This window comes from Schistocerca gregaria, chromosome 8 (assembly GCF_023897955.1).
Source record: "Schistocerca gregaria isolate iqSchGreg1 chromosome 8, iqSchGreg1.2, whole genome shotgun sequence".
Taxonomy (NCBI): Eukaryota; Metazoa; Arthropoda; class Insecta; order Orthoptera; family Acrididae; genus Schistocerca; species Schistocerca gregaria.
The window spans coordinates 458,707,192-458,733,929 of NC_064927.1; the positions used below are offsets into that span (position 1 = coordinate 458,707,192).

The window sequence follows — 26,738 nt, forward strand, 5'->3', positions numbered from 1 at the left end:
TACAAACTGTCACCTTTGTGACTGTAAATAACGAATCCAGTCGCACAAATGAGATAATCCATATTCACGCAGTTTGGTTAGAAGTTGCTGGTGAGGTACGGCGTCAAAAGCCTTCTGGAAATCTAAAAGCGTGGATTCAATTTAACATCGCTTTCAGTAGCATTCATTACTACGTGAGAATAAAGAGCTAGTTGGTGTTTAACAAGAATATTTTCTAAACCCATTGGCAGCTTGTTAATAAATAGTTTTCTGGGAGGTAACTCATAATGTTTGAACACAGTATATCTTCTAAAACCCCAGTGTAAATAGACGTTAGCGATTTACGTCTGTATTCAACGGATTACTCCTATTTCTTGCCTTGGGTATTTGTGTGACTTGTGCACTTTCCAGACTTTAGGTTTGAATATGGGGTCACTGTATAGGCATACGCTGACGGAACTTCACTTACATACAATCAGGACCGGAGAGCTTGCCCTTATTAAGTGATTTAAGGTGCATTACTACACTGAGGATATCTGCTTCTGAGTTACTCATTTGGCAGTTGTTCTTCATTCAAATTCTGAAATATCTACTTCTACTTTTTCTTTGGTGAAGGAATTTTTGAAAAATCTCATTTAGTAACTCTGCTTTAATGCCAGTGTCATCAGTAACATCACCATTTTTATCGCGGAGTGAAGATACCGATTATGTCTTTCTACTGGTGTGGTAAACTACCAGTCTCACAGGTATCATAATATTCGGGTGCACTCAAGGGAATACTAAGAAAAAGCTTGCTTATGGCGACGATTGTGTGTTGTTCTCACCAAAAAAAAGCCATACTGAATCTTCTGGTACGTCTGGCTGACAACTTTTGCTTCAGAAGTAATAACTGTTTCCAAGTATGTAACGCCAGCTTGTGTCGCGGGAGACGTTGAGTTTCCATTAGCTACACGGTTCGTTTCTTTGGTTACAGCGACGTTTATATGTGACTCCTGTATTTCTATTTTTACTGTGAGGTAATTATAATCATATCTCCATTGCAGGTTACGTGCTGCAGACGAAAGTTTATCAAGACCTTATATAATCCGATAACTTATCTTCGGTGCAAGAGGCACTCGCACTTCATTGTTTGTCCTGTAGCTGAGTGAAAACTGAAAGCGAATGGATGTGAGATTCTGTAACAACGCAACGTAATATTTGGAGATTATTTTAACGTGGATCTGTTTTCCCCGTTTCAGCGCAATGTTTGTTGTCTTGCGTTAAGAGTAAAAGTGACAGGAAATCTCCATTTTGTGAACATACGTGTCATCCGAACAAAAAGTGTTTAGTAATGAAAAAAGTTTTTTTTTTTCAATCTAAACCAAATGTTTATCTTTTGCTCGGTACCTTCCTAGCTCTGGTCCGTGAGAGAATGTACAGCTCTCTAAAATGAACGCAGAAACACTTTACCATCACCAGTTGACATCTTATTAACTTTTGTTCGTAGTCGTCATAAATAATTACTAAAAATAAAACAGTTTCTGCGTCAGTGACTTATTTATTGTCACTACGCTTTTTGTTCGTTCACACAACCATCTTCATGCGAAGAAAGCTTTATTCCCATGGCTGGTGTTGCTGAAGGGTATAGAGCCGTTTCACAGTTGTAGACTATTTTGCGTTTTTCGAGGGACGGTGGCGTTGTAAGGTCTGCATAATGTTACCTGATTTATGTCCTCTTCACTGCAAATTACATTTACACTCAGAATGTAATGTTCAGTGAAGAGGACTTACATGAGACAGCAACATGCAAACTTTTACGAATCTGCCGTCCCTACACTGCCCTTGGTCTGAGACTGTGAAAAGACGTCTATACTCCTCATCAACAACAGCCATGTAAGTAAACAGTTCTCCATCTGAATATGATGGTGTGAACCACCGAAAAGCGAAGTGGCAAAACAAAAAAAGTGAATTACGCAGAAACTGTTTTATTTGTATTATTGACGAAATAGTCAAAAAATTACTGACATGGTAGCTAATGGCACAATATCAAGTTTTTTGAGACTGAAAATTATGCTGTTGTAAAAAAAAGGAGAAAAAATTCTGCTCCTGTTTTCTAAGGATCCGGTGGAACAATATTAAAGAAATCTTAACAACAAAAATAAATAATTCGTAATGCTTTCAGCACTAAAGCGATAGTGATAGGTTAGTTGTGATAGCAACCACGAACAAACATAAACTGCTCGTACCCTGCCAGGCATTGCTTGCTGTGATGGAAATTTCAGCCATAGCAGTCACAATCGTTTCGTACATCTTCCAGTCCCAACCTACCGTTGTAACAAGTATTAATGTTCGTCATTGGAGATAAGACAGTCCCGTGTCATGGTTGCTAAATAACACGAGGGCTCTTCGGAAATTAAGTCCCGATCGGTCGAGAAATGGAAATCACTGTGAAAATCAAAACTGCTTTATTTGCAATAGTTAGATATATCTTACAGCTACTTCTCTGTGTAGTTGCCGCTACGACTTAGACATCTGCCGTTTCGTTGTACCAACCTTCCAATGTCCTCGTCATAGAAGGCAACCGCCAGTGCTTTCTGCCAGTTCTCTACGCTCGTCTACAGCTCGTCGTCTGCGCCAGACTTGTATTCACAGCCAGCAGGTCATGTGGGCACAGTTGAAACTCAGGGCGAGACAATTACGATCTGTGTTATCGGTGACCAAACACTTCACATCGAAATCACTGCTGCAGCATCTTCATTGCCCCTGCAGAGTGTTACCGAGGATTTTCATGCAGAACATAATACATGACAGTTACGTTGTGTGGTCTGCATGACATCAGGCGAAATCTCTCACCATGCCCTCACACTTGGCGGGGTGCACTGTTTTCTAGGTATATTTACATGATCACTGTGCGCTGAGAATTGAAAAGAGCGACGTGTTGCGATCGATGGGCAAACTAGAGACACCACTCAGGACATCTGTGCAAAACTTCATCGGATTTTGACAGTGATTTCCATTTCGCGACCGATCTGAACTTACTTTCCGAATAGCCCTCGTAATTATTGAGTCGTCCTCCATCTGTATGTGTTTAGCAGGTTACTCCAACATTTTCCAGACACAGGATAGTCAGAGAGATCTCGGTAGAACAGAACCTGTCAGAAATGCAGCAGCATGTATTAAAACGTGTGAACGGTAGTCATGAAATAAATGAGCGATTAACTGCAGCTACGGTTCTGCGTGCTCGATTCTCAGTAGCGATTACGTTATTCGTTTCATTTACAGCGTGTTCTCCGACCGAAACGCACAATTCCATGTTACAGATCTGCGAAAGACTGACTGCTTACCATGTGCAGACCACAGGCTGGATTCACAACCTATTGAGTACTAAATTAAGACAGCTACGTTTGGAAATCGAGAATGATAGCCGTACGTCTCACCTGCTGTAGTAACAAGGTACTTACCAGTAATTCTGCGTGACAGATTGACCTGCGCCAGCCGACACGATCGTCTTTGCCGAAACAATGGATGTAGCTTGTTCAGGAAGGGGCAACAGCCGATTTCTACTCGTAGAACAAGACGTGTCACAAACGATTGATGGCTGAAACGTGGATTGGAAAATGGCCTCCCCGCTCATGTGTCCTTAACTTGGGATATCTGCCTGTGCCGATAAATAAGAGCATTGGTGTATGCAACTCTTACCCGAAACATGCACACAATGCACATATCTGTGCCCTGTACATGCGACACAGAGGTCCACCAATGGTATTAACATGAGTTCGTGGTTCTTTGAGGGGAGGGGGGGGGGGGCGCTGAAGGCCGTGTAGGAAACGCTGTTAACTAAATGGAACACTTGGCGTGCAGTCAGCACATTACAGCTCAGAACTGCGCATTTAACTTTAAGAACATACCTGTTATGTCGTAGATTATTCGCAAAAAGTGAAACGACTGGAACATACTCTTATACTATGACTGTTGCCTCTTACTGCAACACACATAGCACATCCACACTGAAGCCTTAACAGACTGCACCAATTTTAATTGTCGAATGCCTGAATTGTGGAGCATCGACTCCGAACGTTAAGTTCTACGTGCTCTCATCTCCGGTATACAACTGCTGTCATTCAATGGCTGAGTCCAAATTTCTAAGGTACATTCACACATTGTTTTACTTCATGTTTAATTCTGTACACATTTGTACAAGAAGCATCTTCCAGCTTACGTTTCAATACATTCTCTTCGCAGAAGATATTTTATCACATTTTTGTCTACAAATATCATCTGGGTCCACAACCACCGACTTCAAGCAATAATGGTCCAGAACACATCGCAAAGTTACGGTAAGACTTCTGTAGGTTAGTACCTAAAAATTACACACAGATTTATGAATAGGCACGTCAGTTTTCTACGCAAAATTATAAATGATTTTGATAGAGAAGACCTTCGAAATGAAATAAGGTAAAGTAGGGACAGCTAAGTCTTCTAATATAGCGAAATCATAAATTTTTACCGAACCGCAGAGAAATACTTGTTTGCGTGCCACATTATGAAGAAATGCACATAATAGCTAAGGCAAAATTACTTTCGTTTAGTCGACCATAGTTGTGATGCAGCATTTCTCGTATCCCTGACGTGGTTACTCAAACGTTGTCCATATTTCTGGTCAAGTGCAAATAAAAGTATTTATTTGTGAGACTGTAAATTAATTCTACTGACTATACCATATTAGAGTTCAAATTTTTAGGCAATACGATGAATTTCACTAGTATGAAAGTGACGTCCTCAAGCGGTTATTTCTGATAACTCCTATGAAGCGAGTATTCATTTGGCTGAGTATTTTTGAGACAGATCTGGGACTGCTTTATTAATCTGCCATTATACCCATTAAATAACAGCGACTAAGTATTCTATTATTTTAACAACTCCAGTTTCGTCAGTAAACTGTCACTTCTATTCTATTCGATTCCACGTCAATTCTTGGATAAAGGTTGTCTGTAGCGTGGAGTACAGCATCACTATTGAAGCGACTCACTCACTCTCTAAAACAAACCAAAAAATTTGTGTGGCCCACATTCTGAACAGAAATTAACGTCACCATCACTCAATAGATAATGTGTGCACGAAAGGAGGAAATTCTGGAACCGCGGCGAAGGTAATACTGCGATAGAGCGCTACTTCCCGCTACGCCGGCGTTATCAGTAGTTGTGTGTGTGTGTGTGTGTGTGTGTGTGTGTGTGTGTGTGTGTGTGTGTGTGGACTTCTAATGATGAGTAACGCCACTCCATGGTGACGCGCGAGCGCTCTCTCTCTCTCTCTCTCTCTCTCTCTCTCTCTCTCTCTCTCTCTCTCTCCCCTTCTCCGTACACACACACACACACACACACACACACACACACACACACACACACACACACACACACTACTGTGCCTGACGACCTGTGCGTAGTGTCGGCACTTCCTCGTGCCAGTCCAGAAATACGGTACACTTGAAGAATGAAGATCCGTATAGATCTGTTGCGTGCCGTTGTGAATGCCAGTGAGTGGAGTTAATAAATCAGCCATTCGCAGTTACATGTCGATGACAGCCAATGAAAATCTTGGATAACTTCGTAATTCCAGTAACCAGCAGGTCCGTTATCAAAGGGAGATCTGAAAGTGCACGGATTCATCTAACCTTGTAATAACACAAATAGAAACTTCATCTGTGCACTTAATATCGTTTTCTTAAGAAATTGTTTGGTTCTCCCATAAAACTTAACAAAATCGAATTAAGAAGTTGCATTGCTTACCACCGATGCGCTGGATTAGATCTATGTTCCCAAAAGTGGGAAAATGACATCAAAAAAAGCGTAGTGTGGTGATCACTTTATCACTTTCGCATAGCAGAACGTGTCATATTTTTTTCTTTCATTTCATTCGATAAGATGCTGTGCATTAATTAAAAGTTGAGTTTCGTGAACTTAAGAACTGGTCCTTTATAACGGAACTTCTGACTGCACATGTCTGATAAACTGACTTCAGCTACGTAAACACAGTGCAAGCCATTACACGGTGCTTGGCGAAGGGTACCTTGTACCACTACTTGTCCTTTTCTTTTCCTCTAGCAAATGGGGCGAGGGAAAAACGACTGTCCATATGCCTCCGTTCTCGTGGGCGTTACATGAAATGCACGTTTGCGGCAGTAATATTACTCCGCAGTCAGCCGCAAATGCCGGTTCCCTAAAATTTCTCACTAGTGTTTCGAGGAAAAAAGTCGTCTTCACTTCAGGGATTCCTATTTGATACGGGAAATGTATTCGCAATAGCGAATATGAAGCACCATCGGTTGCATATTGGAATGACGACGGTGAAAGTTTGTGGCGGACCGGGGCTCGAAACCAGATTACCCAATTTAAGCGATCAGTCGCCTTAACCGCTTCGGATATCCGTGCACAAATCACGGGCAGATCCAAACTTCCATATGTCGTCGCCAATCTGTCACAAGTTGTACTTGTACTTTTACTCCTGAACAGAAATGATTTATTTATTGAGAATCGAGAGCCTGGTATTGGCGGATTAATACGAAAGACCACTGTCTGTGTTCAGAGGAACGATGCAGTGTACCTTCGGACCTGCATGCTATTTCAGTTTACGAAGCATGGCAACACTTGCATTTTGATCATATATGCCGGTAGCAAATCTAGCAACGCGCCTCTCAGTTGATTCAACGTATTCGTTTAATCTGACCTGGAGGAGGATCCCAAGCACTCAAGCAGTAATAAAGAATGCGTCGCACTAGGTTTCTACATGCAATCTCCTTTATTAATCAACATTTTCCAAGAAGTCTATCAATCAGCTAAAGTCCACCATTCGCGCTCTATACTATCGAATTTACGTGCTCGTTCCATATCACGCCGCTTTGGAACGTTACGGCTAGATATTTCATTGCCGTGACTGTGTAAAGCAGCTCGCCGCCAATACAGTATTCGAACATTGCAGGATCTTTTTTTCATCTCCATTAACTTAGATTTTTCTACATTTAGAGCAAGCTCCATCCTTCAAACTTCTACTCTCTTGATCATGTAAACCAAAGTGCTGCTTTTAGAGAGTGAAAATTATTCAAACGGAAGGCTGCACGAGACACAAAAACAAATATTTTTCCCTGGTGTCATTTTCTTGTGAGGGTTTTTTAAATTAGTAGGGGTAGTACGTTTAAGTGAAAATGAAACCAACACCTTTTGAGGTTGCAAGGCACGTTAAACACTTTTAATGTGTTTTCCTGTGAGGCACTATTTTAAAAATGGCTCTGAGCACTATGGGACTGAACATCTATGGTCATCAGCCCCCTAGAACTTAGAACTACTTAAAACTAACTAACCTAAGGACAGCACACAGCACCCAGTCATTACGAGGCACAGAAAATCCCTAAACCCGCCGGGAATCGAACCCGGAACCCGGGTGTGGGAAGCGAGAACGCTACCGCACGACCACGAGCTGCGGACTACTATTTTACGATGACGTCAAATCTTACAGTAGGCAAGTAGTAACAGACACAACTTTTGTCACTAAGAGACAACAGCATTAACACAATACAATTAAATAAAAAAATGCTCCTGTTGACTCGTAGACAAAGGTTATCGTCGTATTCTTGCACAGGCAAAGACTGCTGCAGTGTCCTTAATCTCCGGCTACTGCTACTCTGTCGGCAAACAGATCCTTGTCTGATTGAAGAGAGGTTTTTTAAACAAGGTTGCGTATATGTCAGCACACACAAAATTCCGGAGGGGTCAAATCGGGGGATCGAATAGGCCATCCACTTTTGTGTAAGCTGTCTGTTCAAGAATCGTCAAAGAGGACCACTGACACGTCCCGCCGCCCCATCATGCTGGAATTGTATGCGCTGTCGGATAGCTAATGGCATGTCATCCAGTATCACCTTCAGTGAAAACCCTGACATGATGAGCAAATCCAGTAGTATGTCACATAGCTCCGAATAAATTGTGACATTAAATTAACCAAAGTAATACAAGTAACGAGTGATCAAATGGAATACCACAGACTAACACAAGAATGCCTAAATGCATGTCGTACCTTCCCACCGTAAGACAGACGCAGTTCCGAGGGGAGAAACGAGAACAGAAGCCGAGAGCAGAACCGTGTTAAGCTAGAAGGCCCTACGATAAGGGAAGGAATGGACACCCACGTCGCCAGTTAACCACTAGGACAACGACAGCTGCAAGTTCTAGCGTGAGACTTTTTCGCGTCTTTGTTACGTCAAGGACCATCCCCTAGCCCATGTTAAAAGCTAGAGCCCTCCAGAAAAACAGTATAGATCTTACGATAACGCTAAAAGGACCACACCAGCTGCAAGTTTTAGCGTGAGACTTTTTCGCGTCTCTGTTACGTTGCAAACTTTAAAAACATTGCCCCAACACGAAAAGTAAAACGTTTGTCATTGGATAGACAGAATTTTTGTAGGCGGAGCTTAAGGTTAACATTGAGACCCTGATTGGTCAGATGAAAACACAGCCAGATAGTTTTTTTTTAAAACCAACTTCGGTAAATGGTAGTAAGGAGACGTTAAGAAAGGAGTTGCTTCCGAGATGGCGAGGTGAGCGGAGCTGTGCTGCCCGCCGCCGCCCTGACGCTGCCCAAACACCGACAAGGTAATGAACGCACGCGATGCCGCATTTTTGACCGCGTAAGGCTTCACTCAGAACTGCAGAAGTCTCATCTGTTACACCCCCTTTTTGCGTAATACTAGCGTCGATCGCCAATTAAAGCTCATGGTGTTCACATTTGCCACTTGAAGTAAAAATCTGAAACGCGATGATTTTTCTGTTATATAGTTATTGAGAAGCCACATCAGCCACTGTAATTTACGACAATTTAGATAAGTAATTAAAGATAATTGAGGGTGACTGTAGACCATTTTGATAGTTTTCTCTTTCGTGGAAATTTAAACCTAGATTATAGATGTGATATGGCATAGGTCATCCTTCGATCCATTGTAGAACTTAGAAACCCATTCAGTGAATATTCGTTCACATTTTTGTTGAACGCAGTTGGTTTTTACCCTCCTGTATTAAAACATTTCCTTTTATCAATAGTGCAATTTATAAACGATGTTTTGTGAGTAGAATAAAATTTCCAATGGTAAACTTAACTAGTTTTTGGACGCTATTTTACCAGATAACAAAAAGCAGGAAAGCCTTGAACCCCTTCCACTAAATTTAGTTAGTATTAAGATTCTTTCACAGGGAGTGCAGTGGAGCTGACACTGAAATCATTAAGTATTTGGTTATATCATCGCTAGTCTTTCTGAACTCTTCTGAATTCTACATGTCATGTGTGGTCTGGCGTCTCCTTACCAGCAACAGGCCCCAGGTTCAATCTAGTCAATTCCCTAAAAAAACACGTTCAGAGCGTCGTTGCGCGAAAGTGGTAGGGAGACACGATATAGAACAGACACCACCATGAATGTTAAATGCTCTGATGAGGAAACTGTAATAATGGCGCCATTTCTTGGCGTAGATAGGAGATATGGCCACATTAAACAATCACATTCACATACAACCGCACTTCATCAGCTCAAGTAAATTTGGCAGTTGGATGAAACTCCCTTCAAACACGCGAATTCTGGATGCTGAAGACCCCACTGCTATGCAGTAAGCACCAACCACATCACTGCATACGCCCCAGGTGTATCTCTCAAAGTACTGTGCAGGGTCAAGGCGCACAACTAAATGTGAATGTGAACAGCTATTAGAACTGAAGAATGAATACACTCTCTATGTACTCGCAGAAAATTGACATAGCATAAAAATATTCATTTTGATGTCCCGAGCAACCTACCAGAGTCTGTCTGTTAAGACAATTTTCACTTCCTATATTCCTTCCTATTAGTATTACCATTATCAGTATCATAATAATGGTAATCAGTAGTTTGGTATCTGCATGTAAAACTCCGCCTCCAGGAATGAGTTCGTGCAATATTCTAGTTACATCCATCCATGATGATCCTGAATATTTTTAAAATGTCATGTACTTTCCTTACTTCACTTTGGTGGTGGTGGTGGTGGTGGTGGTGGTGGTGGTGCCGTCGACGTCGTCGTCGTCAGTCCGAAGACTGGTTTAACGCAGGTCTCCACGCCAGACATCAGGTGTAAGCCTATTCATCTCTGCCTAACTACTGCAAGATGTATTACGATGAACCTCCTTACCGTAGTAAAACCTTAGTATCCCCCCTACAATTTTACCGCCTCCGGCACGTACCTCTAGTGCCAAATTAACTACTCCTTAACGCCTCAGGATTTATCCTATTGCTGTTCCCCTTCTTTTAGTCGAGTTGTGCCATTAAATTACATGATCTTCAACTCTATTCAATACTTCTTCATTATGTATGCTGTCTACTCATCAAATCATCAGTAAGGAAAACTTCTCCCGGCATTTAGAATGTTAAAGTAGGGTGCACGGAATCAGCAGCGTTAGAGATACTTCATTTAAACCCGCCAGCGAGTCGTATGACGTCATCTCCAAACTCGCCGTCTCCTGGTGCTCTCAGACTCGGTTCGTCATTCTCCGCCACCACACACTTGACAGTTCCGTCTCCTGTCGGTTAGAAGTGGTCTGGACTCGCTCAGAAAGTAGAGCGAGTACACGAATTCCCAACTGTAATCGCATACTCGCGGCGTTCCCTGTAATTGCGTAACCATTTTGAAAGAAATTTCCGCAATTACACTGTAAATTATTACTCATTTATTTCACACAGTTGCGATTTTGGCTTTGCAGCCATTCATAAGTGCGAGTTGAAACGTCACAATATATACGACCTGCCTAAACGATATAAATAACCATTAGGCATAATGAATGTTATATAGCAATATAGTGACTGATCGATTAGTAGTGCATATGGTTCAAATACGTACTTTCTTGAGGACTGCTGTAAATTTCATTGTTTAATATCTATTATGAGGTATAGAACACTGTCTCTCTCTCTTTCCAGACGTTAATGAGTCTGTACAACTGTGCCAGAAAACGTGACATGAGGATGAAATGTAATCTTTAAATGTTGATTGATTATAAGATTGAATTTATAACAATCCTCGATAAATGTGCAGAAACGAGTGGTAGGCTGAGATATGCAAATCCCTGTTAGCCCTTAAACGCATCTTGCCACAGCCAAAATAACACGGATATAGCGCGCTTTTTGGTCGCTGGGAAATAACCGTGACATTGCCATATACCCAGTTTTCATTTGACGCAGCACATACGTTTTCTTACGGTGGAGGTGGAATAAACACGAGTACAAGCATTTAGTTTGTATTGAACGTAATTTGTAGATTTTTCGTCTGACTGGTTGGCTGATTTTGGGGAGAGGACCAAACAGCGAGGTCATTGGTGCCCTGTGATCAGGGAACCCGGCGGAGGCTAGAGTCCTCCCATGGGCATGGGTGTGTGTATTTGTACTCAGGATAATTTAGTACTGTGTAAGCTTAGGGACTGATGACCTTAGCAGTTAAGTCCCATAAGATTTCACACACATTTGAACATTTTGATTAGGAAAGGAAGTCGGCCAAAGAACCGTTCCGGCATTTTCCTGGAGTGATTCAGGGAAATCACGGAAAATCTAAATCATTCTGACCGGACGCGGATTTGAACCATCATGCTCCCGAATGCGAGTACAGTGTCCTAACCACTGCGTCACCTCGCTCGCTTTTTTTTCCGTCTGAAGCGTCTACTACACTGTAAACCTCATCCAGACGTCGCTTCTACTCTAATGGAACACATTTGAAGTCGTGTACACTGCATCCATTAATTTTCGTCTGACACCCTCCACAGTCTCACAAAACCCAGCTTTGTCAGGCTGTTTGATCCCGACAATTGGTCATTTCGCCTTTTCAGTGCTGCTTCACAGCAGCAAGATCGTAAACTCATCTTCCATAACAAGTAGTAGTCATGACTAACTCTACGTTCTTGCATGCTTCCGTAAGAGTCGACGAGTATGAAGCGACACCAGCGCCACAGTTCAGAACCGTCATACTCGTGGAACTACCGGGAAAAAAGGAAGTCCTTCAGCGCTGATGCAACAGTAGCGCCTTAGATTACAAAGTATGCAACCCGCGACATCAGACGTGTAGTCGTCCTTTTCCTGATCTCTAGCGCCACCCCGTCAATACCAAGGCACAATTGACAAGTTTCATGCCGCCGGAGTTCATGAAATCGGATGCGTATGTGGACTGGTGTATGTAGGCGAGACTGGGCGTCCAATAAGCAGAAGGTTAACTGAACTCGAGAGATATATCCGTCTCAAACAATACAACAAATCGGCGGTGGCAGAACATCAGGAACAGTGCAGGATGAAGATCGAATTTCGAGAGACCCGCGTACTGGCGAAACAGCCGTTTAGTTTGAGGAAGAATATTAGAGAGGCTATAGAAATAGCCAAGCGACCCGACAATATGAATAGGGAAGACGGGTACCGACTCCCAGCGTCTTGGCTGCCAGCAGTGACAGCTTTGCAGGAGGACAACTCTCGCAGAGCAACAGGCGCGCGGTAAGCCACAGTGGTGGAAGGTACACAAGAGTGCTGATGCGCCCTAGTCGATGCTAGGCAGTTTAAGCAACGCTTCGCTGTTGTCGCCGCTCAGTCTCCTATTCGCTGATTTCCACCAATGGCAAGCATTAAAGGAAACTCCCTTGGCCATTTCCGCCAATGACAACACGCAATGCAAAGTCCAATAAAATGAACTAATGCCCTTCCTCCTCACCCTCATATCCAATGACAGCACTCCTCCTACGTGTAAGTATCCAAACATGTGCTCATTTAGCAGTTAGCAACACACCCTGAGGAAGGCGCCTTGCAATAGTCGCCGAAACGTCGGAATTTTCAGAAGACAATGCGGCCCCAAACCCAGAAGAATTGTATTGACCAAGAAATCGCTGTGTGTGACAAATGAATCCTGATTTGGGTGGGGCTACGCCCATCAGAAGCAAAAGATGTGTGCAGAAAGGTCACACGTACTGAAAACAGCTTTCTTAGCTCAAGGTTGGTGTCTGCTTTATACCGTCTGCGTTCATTCAGACAGACAATGGTGTCTGCTTTATACCGTCTGCGTTCATTCAGACAGACAAGCAGCTCATATTCCTTCATGAGGCCCACCAGCGAGACCAGAGAACGCCTCAGTATGCCACAAAGCCCTTGTGGGACTAAGGGGAGCAACAGGGTAAACCGGCTGTGGCTTCCTGGTCACTTTCGAATTAGCGGCAGTGGAGCAGCTGATAAGCTGCTCACGACAGCTGCGTCGACTCCATTTATTGGACGGAACCTGTCCGAACCATCGCTAAGGCGATGGTAAAATAAAAACTGTGTAGCTGCATCAGGAGGAAGCACGCAGAGTATTTTACTAAGATCCAAAAAAATGTTTCAAATGACTCTGAGCACTATGGGACTTAAATTAAACCTAATTGACCTAAGGACATCTCACACATCCATGCCCGAGGCAGGATTCGAACCTGCGACCGTAGCGGTCGCGCGGTTCCAGACTGTAGCGCCTAGAACCACTCGGCCACTCCGGCCGGCGACTAAAATCCAAAACCATAAACATGGTAAGAGGTGGTCTGTAATCCTCAGCTTAAACTGCAGAAAGATTAAACTCATGCTGGGACTGATGACTGGCCAAGGGGACTTAAAGAACTACATACTCAGTCCGTAAGTGTGGACTGGGCAGCGAGGGTGGGGGGTTGGAACCACACAATTTTTAATTTTCATTGTAAAGTGTTTGAGGACTCACAATATTCGGGTCATTAATTCCTGAAGAAATTCTTTCAGTAAGAAACATCCTATTTCCCTTTATATGTATATTCTATCGTCATTAGAATTACAGGAAGAACAACCACACAATGAACTGTTTCGTGTCCCTGTGCAAATCAAATAGTATGTTGTGCAGTGGCGGAATGTCTAACATTAGTCAACCACGAGGGCCGTGGAGACCGCTCTGTAGAGCATAAGCTCCTCACGCGCGCGCGCACACACACACACGTACACACACACACACACACACACGTACACACACACACACACACGTACACACACACACACACACGTACACACACACACACACACACGTACACACACACACACACACGTACACACACACACACACACACGTACACACACACACACACGTACACACACACACACACGTACACACACACACGTACACACACGTACACACGTACACACACACACACACGTACACACACACACACACAGACACACGTACACACACACACACGTACACACACACACACACAGACACACGTACACACACACACACACACACACACACACACACGTACACGTACATACACACACACACACACACGTACACACACACACGTACACACACACACGTACACACACGTACACACACGTACACACGTACACACACACGTACACACACACACACACACACACACACACACACACACACACGTACACACACACACACACACGTACACACACACACACACACACACACACACACACGTACACACACACACACACACACACACACGTACACACACACACACACACACACACACACACACACACACACCTGCGACAGCCGAGCAAACTTGAATTTGCAGAACACTGCGCTGGTACCGATATAGCAGTTTCTGGCGTAGAGAGAGATTTCCCGGCCAATAAAGCCAAAAGATGATTTACATCCTTTTAATTGCAGTCTGGTTTTTGTAAAATTTGTGGGTAGTCTGTCGCTCATTGTACTATCGTCCGCCCCGATAGCTGAATGGTCAGCGTGACGGACTACCGTCCTAAGGGGCCCGGGTTCGATTCCCGGGTGGGCGGGTTCGATTCCCGGGTGGGTCGGGGATTTTATCCGCTGATGGAATAGATGTTGTGTTGTCTTCATCATTTCATCACCATCCGGTGCGCAGATCCCCCAATGTGGCGTCGAACGTGTAAGACCTGCACCAAGGCAGCCGGACCTGCTCCGTTAGGGGTCTCCTGGCCAATGACGCGAAACATTCATTTCCATCGTATTATCCTTTATAACCTTAGAATGTTACAATATACCAGCTCACAAACCTACTATTGGCCGAGTATTATTTTACCAATTCATTATTAGAAACAAAAACAAAAATTTATCTGCGTCTGCAGCGGAGTATCGAAAAAATTTCGTTTCCATGTATCGAGAAAACCCGTTTAAAGTTATCAGACAGTCGTACAAGGACACATGCATAGTGTACGAATGTATAAGTACAGTATATCGGATAGTTTCTGTGAGCTGGACACAGCTGCTTCGTGTGTCTACAGCGCGATTTTGTAAGCGTCACTATGGCAATGCCTCTTCATAGCTCTGTGGACGGCTATTGTTTTCACCTAGAGCTCTTGGCGCTTAGCAATTGAATACTGTCAAAGCGGCGGCCCGGGTGTCAGGAATTTCGTTGGCTCCACTCGAGAAGTGTGTCAGTAGTAAAGAATAAATCTATTAAAACTTCATGCAAGATGCCGCATTTTTCTCACGCTTCTCAGTGCTTGAGACGTCATATCTCTTGAACTGTGACTCGTACAATGATATATTTGTGTAAGGACGTTCAGCGTCTTATAAGGGTACTGTCAGCGAAATATGTTGCGAACAGAGTTACTAGCAAAGAAGCAATAAATTGAAACCTTATGCATGATAGGTAGTTTCTCACGTATGTCGGTGCTTGTGACGTAATATCTCGAACTGTGATAGCTAGGTGATGGTTATATGTACAGCAATTGTTGCCTGATAGTAAGACATGTGTACAAAATTGTTGAAATCGTTTAATAGGTGGTGTGGAACACACACACACACGTGTAGGATACCTGTCTATGGCTTCATTCTTTTATGATGCAGCTCTCCGTCCGAATGTATCCTGTGCAAACTCTTAACCTCTGCATAGATACCGCAAACCACATGCATTTGAACATGCTCTCTGTATTCAAGCCTTTGTGTCGCTGTATAATTTTTGTTGTCCCTACATACAGACACATCAGTTGGCAAACTGGACTATTCCTTCGTGCTTCTGGATGTGCCCTATTAATCGATCACTTCTTTTTGTCAAGTTCTGCCATGAATTTCTTTTTTTCTTCATTCGATTTCGTGTGCCTACTTCTTTGTTATTCGATCTACGCATTTAATCTTCAGCATCCCTCTGCAGCACCGAATTTCAAAAGCTTACTTTCTCTTCCTATCTGAATTTCCTATTCTCCAGATATACGTCTTAAAATCCGGTCAAAATTTCTTTGTTGCGTCTACCATAGATTCCAGCAGTTACATTGTACTATCTGAGTGTTCGGTTTTGATCGGTTTTGCCTTTGTTCCAGTCTTCTATTAGTCCTCCTCCTCCTCCTCCTCCTCCTCCCCCCCTCCTCCTCCCCCCTCTCTGCATCTCTCTTCCTCCCCCTGTCTTTCTCCACCCCTCCTCTTTCCTTACATCTTCCTTCCCCTTCTCTCTCCACATTACCTCGCTCAACCCGAAAGGAGGTTATTGGTTCGTACCCTTGCAGCATTTCGCCCGCAACTGTTACTAATACGTGTAACTAATTTGTTTCAAATCATTCCTTGCATTTAGGATGAGCTTCTACCGGTAACTTGGTCCGCATGGGGGTATTTCAAATATATGTGAATTATAACTGGCTTATTTAACACGAATTTGCACACATTTCACCTGTATCCCTAGCGAAAGTCACCCTGCAGTGTGTGTGTGTGTGTGTGTAGGCCGACCCATGCGTTCACACACGTACCCGCCCCAGGTAGACAAGTAGGACACGTACGTACCCCTGGGTAAAGACCAGGCCCAGGGAGGTGTGATTACCCAAGCTGGTATTTTCCAAACATGCCAATTGGTACCTCTGTTTCTCGGGAGGTATGACCTGAGATGTGGACAATCATGTAAGGTGGGAGTGCCCTCAGAGAGGACCCCCACAAGGAAGCAGCGCGCCATTGGAGACGCGGGTAATCATGGGGGATACTTTTGCAATGGTTTCCTCTACTTCTACAACTTCTGCCCACAAGAGAAAGCTAGATGAGTCACAACATCCATCAGTGCCAAGGTTCCTCGTTATATCTCGGTCTGACGAAACAAGGCCCCAGGAGTAGACAACAATCCATTAGAACTATTGATAGCCTTGGGGGAGCCAGCCCTGACAAAACTCTACCATTTCGTGGGCAAGATGTGTGAGACAGGTGAAATACCCTCAGATTTCTAGAATAATATAATAATTCCAGTCCCAAAGAAAGCAGGTGTTGACAGATGTGAAAATTACCAAACTATCAGTTTAATAAGTCACAGCTGCAAGATACTATCACGAATTCATTACAGATGAATGGAAAAACCGGTAGAAAGCCGACCTCGGGGAAGATCAGTTTGAATTCGGTAGAAATGTTGGAACACGTGAGGCAATGCTGATCCTACGACTTTTCTTAGAAGATATAGGAAAGGCAAACATAAGTTTCTGGCATTTGTAGACCTAGAGAAAGCTTTTGACAACGTTGACAGGAATACTTTCTATCAGATTCTGAAGGTGGCAGGGGTAAAATATAGGGATCGAAAGGCTACTTAAGATTTGTGCAGAAACCATATTTCAGTTATTGAGTCCAGTGGCATGAAAGGGAAGTAACGGTTCGGAAGGGAGTGAGACAATGTTGTAGCCTATACCTGATGTTATTCAATCTGTATATTGAGCAAGCAGCAAAGGAAACAAAAGAAAAATTTGGAGTAGGAATTAAAATCCATGGAAAGAAATAAAAACTTTGATGTTTGCCGATGACATTGTAATTCTGTTTGAGACAGCAAAGGACTTGGAAGAATAGTTGAACGGAATGTACAGGGTCTCGAAAGGAGGATTTAAGATGAACATCAACAAAAGCAAAACGAGGATAATGGAATGTAGTCGAATTAAATTGGGCGATGCTGAGGGAATTATATTAGGAAACGAGACACTTATTGTAGTAGATGGGTTTTGCTATTTGGGGAGCAAAATAACCGATGGTAGTTGAAGTGGAGAGAATATAAAACGTAGACTGGCAATGGCAAGGAAAGGGTTTTTGAAGAAGAGAAATTTAACATCTAGCATAGATTTGTCAGTAAGTCTTCTGTGAAAGTATTTGTATGGAGTGTAGCCATGTACGGAAGTGAAACATGGACGATAAATAGTTTGGACAAGAAGAGAATAGAAGCTTTCGAAATGTGGTGCTAAAGAAAGATGCTTAAGATTATATGGGTAAATCACGCAACTAATGAGGAGGTACTGAATAGAATTGGGGAGAAGAGGAATTTGTGGCATAAGTTGACTAGAAGAAGGGATTGGTTGGTAGGACACTTTCTGAGGCATCAAGGGATCACCAATTTAGTATTGGAGGATAGCGTGGCGGGTAAAAATCGTAGAGGAAGACCAACAGATGAATACACTAAACAGATTCAGAGGGCAGTAGGTTGCAGTAGGTACTGGAAGATGAAGCAGTTTGCACAGAGTAACATGGGGAGCTGCATCAAACCAGTCTCTGGACTGAAGACAACAACAACAACAACAACAACAACAACGACAACTGATAGGTGCACCAAGATTGCTTGAAATATGTGAAGTGGTTTAGGATGACATATTGAATGTAAGTACATATGTACTTATACAGGGTGTATCGTAATTAATGGCGTAAACGTATACATTTGAAACGCATAAAGTCCTTCGAATCCTGTTATCTCTCCCTTGCCAAAAAACAGAGGGGACAAAGTCAATGTTAACACACCTGCTAGTTGGTAGTCTTTCACTGTCGATACCTCTGACTTTTGTCATCTTGTCTTCGTTAGTGGCATTAGTGTTCTCTCTCTCTCTCTCTCTCTCTCTCTCTCTCTCTCTCTCTCTCTGTCTGTGTGTGTGTGTGGGGGGGGGGGTTTGTTACCTTTCTTGAATTATTCCACGAACCGAAGTTACGAATATGTTTGTACATCGCCTGTCCGTGGCAGTTTGTGCCTTCAAAATGGCGGAATGTACTCCCACCTAAATATCGGCGGTCGCTGTAAATATTATTTGGCTGAATTCCTGTAAGTTGTTTGAAAATTGTGTGCGCCGGGAGAAACTAAGGTCTCACATTGTGTGTGATTGGTTATTGCACGTTGATGTCTAAGATACGCGTTGGGTACATTAATGTGGGAGGACTGTGTAATGGCTGGAAATAAATATTTAGGTCCTTAATTATCTAGACGACTTGCACGCTATGCCAGACACTGAAGTTTATAGCAACTGTCAAAAGTGATGACCATCAGCCTGAATCTAGAATTAACCTGGAGTACAAGATCTCTTTGATGCTCTCTTAAATATCCGTGTCGCTTACTGTACACTGAGATAAGCAATTAGGACCCTACCATCCGGTTCATTTATGAATTTTATAAGCAATCAAAGAATTGTGTACTATCTTTCAAAATAGTGCCATAAAACTTAAGTAGTTCGTAAACAAGCACCACACACCCATTGCTCATTTTTACATGTACCACCTGAACTAGTTACTAGCAATCACCGAAGCTGTATCTCGGATAATGGTTTTCGGAACCTCTACCGTTGTATGTTGACCCCAAACATTTGATCCACGCTTAATACGGAAACAACTTACATCCCCTGTACTCCAGTTCTGTTCTCAGACGAAATGTTGTTCTTACAGACGACCAGTGGATTGTGACGTTTCTTCGAGGTTGCAAGTTCTCTCTGGAGAAGACGAAGCACAAGATGGACATGTACTACACGATGAAGACGGCGGCTCCCGAACTGTTCGCCAACAGGGACCCCTTGGAGCCCAAGATACAAGAGATCCTCAATGCAGGGTGAGTCTGTTCGTTCATATAGTGGGATGGGGGAAACTCATAGGACGCCTGCTTTAAGCAAAATATTGCAAAAACAATTTAAATACTGATGAGTTACAACTTGGCAACGTAAAATTTCGGTGTTTGTCTTAACCTATTGAGGTGGCTTCTGTGGCCGAGCGGTTCTAGCCGCTTCAGTCCGGTCGCAGGTTCGAATCCTGCCTCGGGCATATATGTGTGTGATGTCGTTAGGTTAGTTAGGTTTAAGTAGTTCCAAGTCTTAGGGGACTGATGACCTCAGCTGTTAAGTCCCATAGTACTTAGAGCCATTTGAACCATTTTTCATCTTAACCTATAGAAAAGTAAGAAAAATAATTGATTAGGAAAACATCGAATTCTAGAGATTGAGTATTACCTTTAGTTTCGTGTTTATAATATCACCCCATGGTATAACCAGCAGGGAAGAAGGAAAATCCCAAAAATGTATACAGAAGACATTATATTACTTTTTGCGTAGAAACGTTTCTATAATAGTTACTTCACATACTTCACTGCTGTCTTTGTTTTCGATATAGTTTCCGTATTTATTCCTTTTATCTTTAACTTGTATGACCATTTCACTATCACTTTCTCAGTTTACTCTTTTATTTAACTTGTATACTTAATTTCCTTTCTACCTTCCTAGTTCGTTCTGTAATGGGGTTATTGCACACACGCGGTTCAGTCGCTTCATGTACAAGCAATTTTAATTTGATCTGGCAACTACCTGCCCGCACATGGTTCAGTCAGTTAATGAATGTTCTTTTTACCTGGTTAAGATTTTTCGTTATTTTACCTATTTCTGTTTTACATGTTTCTTAGGTATTTTTAAGTAGTGAAAGTTCGTTAGAGTTACTACTGGCACATCGTTACAAATTGTTTCATTATCACAGACATGAAACACATAAATTGTTAGATATGTGATATATCGCCTGTTAACTTACAGCTGATACGTTCTGATTCTTGTTGTTCACTTTTATATTGCTTCGGTACAATGCACTTGTTTTCTCTCCTATGTGTAATTCTTGTATACTGATTCCACTTCAGTATTCCTAATTATTAAGTCCACATTGGTGAGACGCTTTTGTCAAATTGAATTTTGGCAATTATTTTCTGTTTGTCACTATGGCATTAATTAATTTTTATGTATGTATTGTATGACCCATTGTCTAAAACAGTTGTTCATCCATCAGATAATTGTTCCCTTCATTATTGTCGTTTATTACGTTTGATTATATTGTTGTTGATACAGGGGCGTGATGACGATGTAACACTGAAATTGGTATCTCAATAGGGAGCGTCCAGAGCTCGTGGACTAGTGGCTAGCGTTGCTATCTCTGGATCGCGGGCCGGGTTGGGGATTTTCTCTGCCCGGGGAGTGGGTGTTTGTGATGTACTCATCATTTCATCACTATTCATAAAAGGGGCTAGACTGGCCTGTGTACAAACTGGAAATGTGTATGGGCGGTGACAACCGCGCAGTTTGATCGCCCCACAAACCGATACCACCACCACCACCACCACCATCATCATTATCATCTTCATGATCTTGAATAGAGTTCAAAATGGACGGCTCAAATTTTACTACTAATTTCTTCCAATTTAGAAATCGACGTCACAAAAAGCATCTTCTACAAAGATGGCCGTACAAAGATATTGTATGTGATTTTGACCTTCGCTGATCCATTATCCCCATAAACCAAGGATTACGTCAGTGATCTACAGTTTATCCTTAAACTCCCTCCCTCCCTCCCTCCCTCCCTCCCTCCCGTCTCTGCCGTTGTTCCCTCCCTCCCTCCCTCCCGTCTCTGTCGTTGTTCCCTCCCTCCCTCCCGTCTCTGTCGTTGTTCCCTCCCTCCCTCCCATCTCTGTCGTTGTTCCCTCCCTCCCTCCCTCCCGTCTCTGTCGTTGTTCCCTCCCTCCCTCCCGTCTCTGTCGTTGTTCCCTCCCTCCCTCCCGTCTCTGTCGTTGTTCCCTCCCTCCCTCCCTCCCGTCTCTGTCGTTGTTCCCTCCCTCCCTCCCGTCTCTGTCGTTGTTCCCTCCCTCCCTCCCGTCTCTGTCGTTGTTCCCTCCCTCCCTCCCATCTCTGTCGTTGTTCCATCCATCCCTCCCTCCCGTCTCTGTCGTTGTTCCATCCATCCCTCCCTCCCTCCCTTCTCTGTCGTTGTTCCCTCCCTCCCTCCCTCCCTCCCTCCCTCCCTCCCTCCCTCCCTCCCTCCCTCCCGTCTCTGTCGTTGTTCCCTCCTTCCAGAACCTTCCCCACTTATCTTTCTCGATCACTTCGACTCGCTTCTGCAGCTCTTGTCTAGGATGGCCTTAACAACTGAGTTGGCCAATTCACTCCCAAGATCGTCAATGGATCAATGTCGACTGCACCTTCAACATTTCATGTTCAAGCAAGATGTGGTTAAGGTGTGCAATTGAAATGTATAGATCCCAAACACTACCAGTTCATATCTCTTCCAGTGGAGATCGGATTTATCGATTTGATACACTGACCACCATTCTTGCGGCCAGATTCATCACTTACCTGCCGCAGCTGGACAAGCACGGGCAGCGGGTGACGGTGCTGCGCCTGGGCCAGCTCGACCCCAAGAAGGTGACGGGCGAGGACATCTTCCGCATGAACTTCATGGGCGGCGACGCGGCCCTGCTGCAGGACGACGCGGCCGTCCTCACCGGCACCGTAGCGCTCATCGACCTCAAGGGCTGCTCGCTGTCGCACGCCGCCCTGTTCGGCCCCACGTCCGTCAAGAAGTGCACCACCGTCCTCCAGGTGCGTCGCCGTCTCGCTCCATTGTGGGGTCTGAGCACACAAATTCAGATATTTCCAGTTGAGCTTTACTTCCTTAGACCTCGGGTGAAATGGATTTACGTAATTTAATGGCATTTCTGTCAATGAGGCAGTGCTCATCCAGTGAATGAATAATGTATGGCAAAAACTACTGGGTCACAATAAATGGTTCACTCATTTTCAAAGCTCTATCTTTTCCTAAGTACACTGCTGGCCATTAAAATTGCTACACCAAGAAAAATTACAGATGATAAACGGGTATTCATTGGAGAAATATATTACACCAGAACTGACCTGTGGTTACATTATCACGCAATTTGGGTGCATAGATCCTGAGACATCAGTACCCAGAACAACCACATCTGGCCGTAATAACTGCCTTGATACGCCTGGGCATTGAGTCAAACAGAGCTTGGATGGCGTGTACAGGTACAGCTGCCCATGCAACTACAACACGATACCACAATTCATCAAGAGTAGTGACTGGCGTATTGTGACGAGCCAGTTGCTCGGCTACCATTGACCAGACATTTTCAATTGGTGAGAGATCTGGAGAATGTGCTGACCAGGGCAGCAGAGGAACATTTTCTGTATCCAGAAAGGCCCTTACAGGACCTGCAACATGCAGTCGCGTATTATCCTGCTGAAATGTAGGATTTCGCAGGGATCGAATGAAGGGTAGAGCCACGGGTTGTAACACATCTGAAATGTAACGTCCACTGTTCAAAGTGCCGTCAATACGAACGAGAGGTGACAGAGACGTGTAACCAATGGCACCCCATACCATGAAGCCGGGTGATACGCCAGTATGGCGATGACGAATACAAGTTCCCAATGCGCGTTCACCGCGATGTCGCCAAACACGGACGTGACCACCATGATGCTGTAAACAGAACCTGGATTCATCCGAAAAAATGACGTTTTGCCATTCGTGCACCCAGGTTCGACGTCGAGTACACCATCGCAGACGTTCCTGTCTGTGTTGCAGCATCAAGGTTAACCGTAGCCGTGGTCTCCTAGCTGATAGTCCGTGCTGCTGCAAACGTTCGTCGAACTGTTCGTACAGATGGTTGTTGTCTTTCAAACGTCCCCAACTGTTGGCTCAGGGATGGAGACGTGGCTGCACGATCCGTTACAGCCATCCGGATAAGATGCCTGTCATCTCGACTGCTAGTGATTCGAGGCCGTTGGGATCCAGCACGGCGTTCCGTATTACCCTCCTGAACCCATCGATTCCATATTCTGCTCACAATCATTGGATCTCGACCAACGCGAGCAGCAGTGTCGCGATACGATAAACCGCAATCGCGATAGGCTACAATCCGACCTTTATCAAAGTCGGAAACGTGATGGTACGCATTTGTCCTCCTTACACGAGGCATCACAACAACGTTTTACCAGGCAACGCCGGTCAACTGCTGTTTGTGTATGAGAAATCGGTTGGTAACTTCCCTCATGTGAGCACGTTGTAGGTGTCGCCACCGGCGCCAACCTTGTGTTAATGCTCTGAAATACTAATCATTTGCATATCACAGGATCTCCTGTCGGTTAAATTTCGAGTCTGTACCACGTCATCTTTGTGGTGTAGCAATTTTAATGACCAGTAGTGTATTATAGGTACAAACCAGACTGATGCACTAATAGAACGGTAAATACAAGAAGCTGGCATTTTGCACGCAAGAAGTGGTCTGCGAGTGCCTCTGTGGCCGCCACACGACTCAGGATCAAACAGCAGTAAAGTTTATTCCATGCTTTATGTAGCAACATACTATAAACAGTCACCACAGTAACATTGATGCGTTCAATGAGCTGTTACTGTCGTTGAAAGTGGGGCCAGGTAAACATGGGCCTCAATGCGCCCTCAAACCAAAAAGTCACAAGTCGTTAGGTCAGGCAACTTGAAGGGCCCAGAACTACATCATCTTCGTCCCTGTGCCCAATCCAGTGATGCGCCGACCACAATCTTTTTAGTTTAACTGTCGTACGAGCGGCAGACGGTACGGTTTGAAATGTAAATGCAGTCGCAAAAACCTGCCACATATTTTGCTGCAGTATTAAAAGTTAGAGGCATGCATGGACCGTTGATTTTCCTTCGGACTGGTCGACCGTACCTAACATCTAATGCTGTGTAATTTCCCTTCCTTAACGCAGTCCATACGAGCAAACCAGTTGCGATTTCGCCTGATACTCGTTATACGTTAGAGGTACTTGCGGCTATGCACGGCTCTGTTTTAAAAACAAAATATCTCGACGTAGTCACAGGGTCGACCGAGCACATCTGCTTTCATTCCCCGCAGCTAATTTGCTGCAAATAATAACCTGAGGCTGTGATCCTGCAGTGAATTAGTCTGTGCGTCGGATAGAATTGCGACTTAGTAATAGACTCAGAAAGATAAAGTAAACCGAGCGAGGTGCCGTAGTGGCTAGCACACTGGACTCGCATTCGGGAGGACGACGGCTCAATCCCGCGTCCGGCCATCCTGATTTAGGTTTTCCGTGATGTCCCTAAATCGCTCCAGGCAACTGCCGCGATGGTTCCTTTGAAAGGGCACAGCCGCCTTCCTTCCCCGTTCTTCCCTAATCCGATGAGACGGATGGCCTCGCTGTTTGGTCTCTTCCCCAAACAACCCCCAAGATAAAGTAAAAGTTAAATGAATTGATTATTAACAAAAGTTCTATTCAACAAATTATTACGTTGAGTGGTAATTATTCAAGAAAGGACATGCCAAATAAATGGGAAGTGGTCCTACGATATTGAGTAAAAACTCAGTTACAGTAACCTCACAAAATGGTTCAAATGGCTCTGAGCACTATGGGACTTAACATCTATGGTCATCAGTCCCCTAGAACTTAGAACTACTTAAACCTAACTAACCTAAGGACAGCACACAACATCCAGCCATCACGAGGCAGAGAAAATCTAACCTCACAAATGCAGTGAAATTATGTTGAGGCGTTGCAAGAATGGTAGCAAAATCCTCAAACTAAATAATCATTGAAGATAGGCAAAAACTAATTCCATATCATAATCACAATACACGAACATTCACCAGCTCCAAAGATTATTAACTCATTCGGTGCAAAAAATACTAACTCATACCCTATCCATTCTCAGTTCTGTAAGTCAAGCGGAAAAACTGGAGTCCTACTCTAGAGCACATTCAAACATTTCGGACAATAAGTCCCTCCAGAAGCTAAAGGTCGGAGTGGCCTTCACTGCCCAGAGTCAGTCATCTTTACAATCGGATACCACTTGTAACCACAAGCAATCTGCCTCCTGCCAACACTAGCGTAAAAGTGTCCATCATACCTCCCTCTAGCTCTTCACTGGAGAAGTGGCACTCTCCACTTGACTCCAATAGTGTTCTGCTACTATCGGTTTTTCTATTTGCTGAAGGCCATCCCCACCAAACATATATCTTCCTGAAGCTCTACAGACATGGACTGATTAACAATGACCACTTTCTCGACTAAACTAATGTATTACAACAATATTTAAATAAAGAAATGTCATAAACATTCGATTATACTCAGATCATTTACAACAAATATAAGTAATAGTTCTTCATAAATAAATAAGCTAGTATTCTTGCACAAGTATGCTAAAATTAAATTAAAATGAATAGTTAAATATTATTTAAATAATTATCTAGGCCTTATTGAGAGAAGTGTCTTTTGGTTCTCTTTTGAATTATGATGTCTACTAACACATGTGATTGACCACTTTTAAGTAAACTCAGTTTTTTTTAATAGCAATTGGAAACAACATATTGAAATAAAGTTGCAGGAAAAATATTAAACTGTTCATAAAATACATACGCAATTATGACAATATGGAGTACGGAGAGCCGGCCGTTGTGGCCGAGCAGTTCTAGGCGCTTCAGTCCGAAACCACGCTGCTGCTACGGTCGCAGGTTCGAATCCTGCCTCGGTTAGTTAGGTTTATGTAGTTATAATTCTAGTGGACCGATGACCTCAGATGCTAAGTCCCATAGTGCTTAGAGCAATTTGATCCACTTGCTCCATTTTTGCAATATTGACACTGTTCATTTACTGTGTAATTGTGGTGGATACATTGTTCTGACGAACATTGGCATAATCAAACAGATATAAAGGGCGTTCC

General features: G+C 43.5%; 1 protein-coding gene across 1 annotated transcript in view; it reads left to right on the plus strand.

Annotated features, from left to right (window-relative positions):
• LOC126284267 (alpha-tocopherol transfer protein-like) overlaps positions 1-26,738 on the plus strand; it is a 167,866-nt gene that overhangs the window by 114,046 nt on the left and 27,082 nt on the right. Inside the window, exons 3-4 of the mRNA XM_049983082.1 lie at positions 19,644-19,803; positions 22,339-22,597. Coding sequence (XP_049839039.1) covers positions 19,644-19,803; positions 22,339-22,597 — 419 coding nt within the window. The remainder of the gene's footprint in view (positions 1-19,643; positions 19,804-22,338; positions 22,598-26,738) is intronic.